This window comes from Ipomoea triloba, chromosome 9, assembly GCF_003576645.1.
Source record: "Ipomoea triloba cultivar NCNSP0323 chromosome 9, ASM357664v1".
Lineage (NCBI taxonomy): Eukaryota > Viridiplantae > Streptophyta > Magnoliopsida > Solanales > Convolvulaceae > Ipomoea > Ipomoea triloba.
Genome location: NC_044924.1, coordinates 13,891,849 through 13,898,948, shown reverse-complemented (window position 1 = coordinate 13,898,948; position 7,100 = coordinate 13,891,849). Strand labels below are relative to the sequence as shown.

Sequence of the window (7,100 nt, the reverse complement as noted above, 5' to 3'; positions counted from 1 at the left end):
CAAAAGAAAAAAAAAAAAAAAAAAAAAAAAAAAAAAAAAAAAAAACATTCAAGAATGTAATAAGTGGGCGCATGGAGTCCTTGCGCCTGGCTGAGCGCTCTTGGTGCGCATAACGCGCACTAGGGAGCAGTTTTTAATTTTTGATGTGTTTCACACATCTGACAAAAATCAAGGTCTTCCTGTACAAACCTAAATTACTCACTTTCCTCCCTTTCTCATCCATATGTGCAAACCCGGCCACTTGTAAGAACCTTCCAAAATCTCCTATTTGAGATGCTCTAACCAAATCATAAATAAATAAATATTTAATTCGCCATTGCCTTAATTTCATGAAAGGCTTTCATAATCATAAAATTTGACAATTTTTTTAAAAATTTTTAATAATTTTTTACTATGAATTTAACCAAATTGAGGGTGATGAACAGGTTCATGCATCCATTAGCACGAGGTAAGTATCCAAAAAGCATGCGCAGAATTGTGGGTAATCGGCTGCCAAAATTCACATCAGAGGAAGCAAAGATGGTGAAAGGGTCCTTCGATTTCTTGGGATTAAATTACTATACTTCCAATTATGCAGCCAACATTCCTTCCCCTACTAGGGTTAACCTTCGTTATTCCACGGACTCGAGTGTCAATCTAACTTGTAAGCACAACATCTTCAATTTATTCAACCTTTTTTTTTTTAGTTATTTCGAGTAAAAGCATGATCGATTGTGACAGCTTTTTTTTTAAATCAAAATATAATATAGAGTCTATTACCGAAATGGTCCCTCGACTATTGCAAAATTACCAATTTAGTCCTCGACAATTTTTCGTGCCCAATTTAGTCCCTCGACTTTGAAATTTTTAACCAATTTGGTCCTCCGTTTATGTTACCGTTAAACATCCGTTAAATCGGGATCAAATTTCTAATTTTGCTATAGTTAAGTGACTAAATTGATAATTTTTCAATAGTCAAGGGACCAAATTGGTAACTAATTTTTCATTGAAATTGTCCCTTGACTATTGAAAAATTACCAATTTGGTCCCTTGACTATAGCAAAATTACCAATTTGGTCCCGATTTAACGGATGTTTAACGGTACAATAAACGGAGGACTAAATTGGTTAAAAATTTCAAAGTCGAGGGACTAAATTGAGCACGAAAAATTGTCGATGACCAAATTGGTAATTTCGCAATAGTCGAGGGATCATTTTGGTAATAAATATAAAAGGAAAAAGAAGTGGAGTGATTGCCAGACTGAAGATCACTTCAATTACTCAACGGGCACGCGTTCATTGGGCACCCTTGCATGATTCTTAATTACATGAATTTCTTCATCTTTTCTTTTCTCTGAAAAATCGGATTCTTGCACAAAAATCACTCCCTCCTCTCTCTTCTATCACCTTACTATCTCTTTTTCTAAATTATTTAAAAAAGAAAAACCATTAGTCATGTCCTAATAAGAAATAATTCTTTTATGTTGTAATTTTATTTTAATTTCTCCTTTTGCAGTTGAGAGGAATGGAAAACGCATTGGTGCACGGGTACGTACTTGAGAATAGTATGGCAATTTTATATATACACACACATCAACTAAACGATATGATTTAATAATGTGTTGTTATATTATATTTCATCATTTACTCATAAAACAGTTAAATTTATCATGTATTACTTAGATGAAGACTGCATTATATTAATTAGATTGTACAAATTTTGGTATAAACAACTATTTTAACATTTGTATGACATATTATATTGTGCAGACAGGATTAAGTGCATTCAATATTGTTCCTAAAGGTCTTACAAAGTTTATTCTTTACGACGTTAAGAAAAAATACAACAATCCGGTGATTTACATTACAGAGAACGGTAAGAGTAATGTTGTCCTCTTAAAATGGTAAATTAATGCTCCATTTTAGATTTATTTCAATAATTTAAATCTATATTTATTATTTTGTTTCAATCAATAAATTTTTTTTGGGGGGAATATCTTTAGGTATGAGTGATGCCAATATCACTAAAGTTCAACAAGGCGTTAATGACTCTCTCAGGGTCCATTTCTACCGCAGCCATCTCTTGGCCGTAAAGGCAGCTCTTAAGTAAGTTCATAGCTACATTACATGTAGGCATCACTGAGCCATTTGGTCATAATGAATTCATATATATATATATATATATATATATATATATATATATACTAATGTTCCAATGAAACAACATCTTCCTACTGTGAAACATAACATGAATGCGCACAGTCTACTACAAGAATGCGCACATATATACCAGATTGTATGCACTCTTGTTGGGCAAATTGCGCACACTCTAGTCTATGCGCATTCCTGTAGTATATTGTGTGCATTCATGTTGTGTCACACAGTCTCACGAAAAGATGTTGTATCATTTGATTATTTATGCCATGAGAACTACCCTTAGGTGAGAACATATACAAACTATTGCATGAGTGCACAAACGTAATGCACTGCAATTACTCCCAAAAGCATGGTTCTGATTTGAATGTAACTATATATAACCCCTATCCTGGAAGTGTTAAAAGTGACCACCCCTTCAACTAGGTCAGAGGTCATCAAAAGCCAAAATGTATTGAATTATAGTTAGCATATGAACTAAAATGAACTTTTGACCATATAAATTTTTTTTCCCTCTGATATGACAGGGATGGAGCAAATGTGAAGGGGTTCTTTGCATGGTCATTTTTGGATAATTTTGAATGGACATCAGGATACACCCAAAGGTTTGGGATCAACTACATAAACTATAAGGACAATCTCAAGAGATATCCCAAGCATTCTGCTCTTTGGTTCAAGAAATTCCTTCTCAAATAATGAATGCACTAATGAATTCAATGATTGCAGATTGAGACAATGCATGTAAGAGGACCTTCAAAATTCATACTATTATTTACATATACAAGTCTGTTATTTCTAATTGATTACATACAAGTATAAAGAATAAATTGAATAATAAAGTATGCATTTAATTTCCTATACAATGATCATATATTGCCTTCTCTACTCCTTCTAAGGGCTACATATACAAAGAAGAAAATAACCAAAAAATGAAACCATATTAGGCCTGTGTTTCCTACAGATAACCTCTGCCAAATCTCTAGGCCAGCTGTCTCACCCAATAGAGGTGCCTACAATCTAGCGAGGGGATTAGTCACTGTGTCCGTCTGTCCGATAGTGGAAACCCTGGGCAACACCCAAAAAAAGATAACCTCTGCCAAATACTCGTGTCTATCCCCATGCTCATTCCAAAACCATCTGCTGATATTTATAGTGCTTAATTCTCGTGGTCACCAATCAGGTTTATGTGTGCTTGAAATCTTGAGATTGCTAGGGGGTAGCGGGATTTAGATGTCGAATGAGATTTCTAGACAGAAGAATGACCTGTGTTGCTGCTGCTGCTGCTGTTGCACATACAGTCGGGAACAGGATACTTGGTGATGTCCCTTCCCGGTTTCCTGAGCTCTGGCTGACCCAAGGAATCTCGATGCAAGTAAGATATAATCCTGTTGAAGTCTGATTCAGAGAGCGATGCGTTCATGAAGTGCGGGAGCATCTGTCTTTTGTTTGGAGTTATAGTCTTTTTGTGGCCTGCATATGCCCTGTGTCCCTGTTACAAAAGTAATGGCATTTCTTCAACTGGAGCAAAGTAACGAAGCCCGAACGATATGATAGTGACTTAGTTTAATTGATGGTACCCGATATCAGATATGAAAAACAATACCTGAAGAGCGTGGCCCATGTTCCCACCGTGTGATGGCATGAAGACATCGCTGTTCTCAGAAACAATATAGTCGATAGCAGCCATAATGGACGCTTTCTTTGCAAACGCCTCGAGCTCCCCTGGCAACGCGAGGTCTTCCTTGTTGTAGAAATGAGGGAATTCTTCAATCAAGGGCTGCAGAGCTTCTTTCCCGCCCAATGGAATCCCTCCTGCCCAATAGATCCTAGCACTCTTCGGAGCTCCCAAAGCTTTAAGCAACCTAAACACAACATACAAAACGTCACTCCTCCGTAACACATCCTGAAAGTGATGAATCGAGGAATCAATGAAGTAGAAATAATATGTTTAAAGAGAGAGCATACCGAGTGACCTCCAATGCATTTAAGGGGCAGAAACCAGCTAGCTTTCTTTCATGGTAGGTCATGTTTGATCGCGATGTTAACAGCTCAGGTCTCAGCTTCCTCTCTTTGTTTATCATCTCATCATACTCCCGACTTAAACCAGGAAGGCATCCCGTCCTTACCCACACATCCTTCTCCATCCGCAGATGGAGTGCAAGATACGGCCCCTTGCTCCTCATCCTCTCCGTAAGCTTGTTACCCAATTCTAAGATAGACGGAGCAAATCTCAAGGCATGGAAAGCCACCTACAAGTTTTCCCCAATTTCCAATGAGATGACGAACAATTTTAGTCACAGGCAGAATAATACTGATCAAATAAACCAAACTAATTCACAAGACGAACAGTTCTAACTTAGTTAAACGGCATAAAGGTACAAAATGATCCTCATGAACTTAATAGTTCCTCACTGTTCACCCAAGAAATCCTAACACTTTGCAGAATTGCAGGATTCTCCTCTATTCAGATGCCGTGTTGAAATAAAAAGTACTCCGTATTTAGCTATTCAACTGCTAAAAGCAAGATAACTAAAATATAAAAACTAAAAAGGCAAGTACCACAAATAGAATTACCTTGCATCGAAGCTTTTGAAGATCAGAAGGAAGGTCCTTGGAGAGCCTCGAATCCAGACCGCGCAGTAGAAGCACACCCTCCCTCCTAAGCTGCAAACAAACAAATTTGTATAAATAAAACGATATTCATGCCATTTGGACACACTGAAATATAGCTATTCACTAAACACAAAAAGACCATAGTTTTAAGGAACACACAGTCATATGAACAAGCTAGGTAACTTAACAATATAAGTTCTTACCCGTTTGGAATAATGCGAGCGAATCCATTCAGGGGAAGCATGGAGTGGAGTCCGTTTCTCTTCCACTGGTCTGGTCATTACATGTGTTGATGGAAGCGAAGAAATGACTCTTACATCATCCTCCAGAACTTTCTTGAAGTGATCCAAGTCAAAAATATCCGAAAATTCACTGCAAATTCAAACACAACCAAACCTTAATCTCCTCTCTCAAGAAACTAAAATCAAAATCTTCACACAACTCATCTACAAAACTCAATATAAGCCAATTACATTCTTCCCAATAATCAAGTTTGCCCATGTTAGAAGAGGCCGGTAAAGGCCAAGTCTGGCACCTGTGACTAGGGATTATTGGGCACAGGTTGATAAAAGGCTTAAAAGGCCAAGTCTAGCAGCCAAACGTCTCAAAGATACATGGCAGTCTATATAAGGAAATAAAGTTGCGTCTTTACTACTAGAACAGAGGCTAGTAAAGGCCAAGTCTAGGGTGGCTAGGGGATTGTATTAGCTATAGCTATAGCTTTTGGCGTAGTGATAAATGATTTATTTTTAACACTCATAATGCCAAGAAAGAGCTACCTAAAGAAGAATTAGCAATTACCAAGAACACAAAGTTAAGTTCTCTTCAGATTGAATCAGAATAAAGACTGAAGCTTTAGAGGTGGAAATTAAAGTGAAGGGAAATGGCAAACCTTTCATCACCCCAAATGACATTGACTTGCAAGATGGGAACAACCAGAGTAGCACCAAGAATCCTTGCAATCACCACAGCATCCACAATCTGATTCCTCTGTTGATTCATTCCCCCAGAAACCACCACCATCAGATACTTAGTCCTCTCTTTCACAATATTCCCACTATCTTTCCTATACTGCTCACTGAAACCCAAACACGGCCTATACCCCAGCCCATCTGGCTGCTCCCAAAACTCACTCTTCTCCTTCACCTCTTCCCCACCCCCACCACTCCCCAGCATAGAACCACTGGAAAAATCAGCCTTTTCTTGGAGACCCAAACACGGGTATGGGGAAAAAGGCAACAAGGTGTCGAAATTTAACCACAGCTTCAAGGTTCCAAAGAGACCAAATAGAAACAGAAACAAAACCCAAAACCTGGGATTTCTCAGCAAAAACCTCAGCTTTGCAGTAAATGAGGAGGGGCTCTGCCTCTTCTTGGGGGAGAGAAGCACCAGAGCTTGGAGTGGAGCGTTGACCATATCCGACGCCACTGAAATGTAGGATTGTTGCTTCTTCTTTGACACGGCCATCTTTAATGAACAAAACCAGGGATTCTTGATTTTAAAGACTGGACCTTTCTGCTGTAAATCGAGATTTTTCTTGCTTTTGAGGCTTGTGGGATTGCTTGAAATGGGAGAAAAATGGTGGAGAGATACGCGAAATACGATGATGAATCCGCGTTGGGTGTTGGGAGTCAGAGATTGTGTGTGTGAAGTGGCAATGAATGTTCTTCTTCTTCTCCACCTGCGTTCAAAGTAGTGGGCTGTCTATTTATATATATTTTATTTATTTATTTATTTATTTATTTATTTATTTATTTATTTATAATTCTCGCCCTTATTTATTTGATTTCAAAACATTTATTTTTAGTTTCATGTTGGATACGTAAGTGCGAAGACTGCGAACTTGGAGAATTTAAATTGGAAACTTACCTAATTTGTGTGCTGGTATGACGGTTTTGCCCTTCGGTTTTTTCAAATGGCAGATTCTTGAGAAACACACCAAATGAGATGATGACTTTGTCAAACCTCAAAAGAAACGATGAGAAATTGAGAAATGGGAATTACAACCGCAGACAAACAGTACATATGTTGGTGGGAAGTGTTGGAATTATAAATTGTTTTAATTTTTTTTGAAAACATAAATTGTTTTAATTTAGGTGGTATGAAAACCGGAAATGATAAACGAGAAATAAGAAGTATGATATGAAATGCGTAAGGCTGTTAGCAAACAGAGCATTTCGTAATTATTTGTGATTCTATTTGGTAAACGTTCGTTTATTAAGGTAAACGAACATAAATGAACAAATTTTAGAATTCAATTCATAAATGAACAAAGTCTGAACAATTGTAGACTCGTTTGTTAAGAGCTCGTGAACAAATATATTTAGTGTTCATTTAATTTAATAATGTTTATTA

The 7,100-nt window shown here is 37.3% G+C and overlaps 2 protein-coding genes across 2 annotated transcripts in view; one reads left to right on the top strand and one right to left on the bottom strand.

The window, feature by feature from the left end:
• Window positions 1–2,927, top strand: part of LOC116029310 (beta-glucosidase 12-like) — a 12,888-nt gene extending 9,961 nt beyond the window's left edge. The window contains 1 exon segment of the mRNA XM_031271252.1: window positions 2,660–2,927. Coding sequence (XP_031127112.1) covers window positions 2,660–2,828 — 169 coding nt within the window. The 3' untranslated portion in view covers window positions 2,829–2,927.
• LOC116029309 (O-fucosyltransferase 20) lies at window positions 2,860–6,436 on the bottom strand. The gene is made up of 6 exons (XM_031271251.1): window positions 5,638–6,436; window positions 4,949–5,117; window positions 4,707–4,796; window positions 4,098–4,381; window positions 3,736–3,994; window positions 2,860–3,621 (listed from the first exon to the last, which is right to left on the bottom strand). The coding sequence occupies exons 1-6, from the start codon at window positions 6,210–6,212 to the stop codon at window positions 3,379–3,381; spliced, it is 1,620 nt and encodes a 539-aa protein (XP_031127111.1). The 5' UTR covers window positions 6,213–6,436; the 3' UTR covers window positions 2,860–3,378.
• Between the last annotated feature and the right edge of the window lie 664 nt (window positions 6,437–7,100).

Coding starts and splice junctions, on each gene's coding strand:
- LOC116029309 (XM_031271251.1), bottom strand. CDS start 6,212: ATGGCCGTGTCAAAGAAGAAGCAACAATCCTACATTTCAGTGGCGTCG. Junction 4,797..4,948: donor GCTCGCATTATTCCAAACGG/GTAAGAACTTAT, acceptor GTTTGTTTGCAG/CTTAGGAGGGAGGGTGTGCT. Junction 3,622..3,735: donor ACATGGGCCACGCTCTTCAG/GTATTGTTTTTC, acceptor CTTTTGTAACAG/GGACACAGGGCATATGCAGG.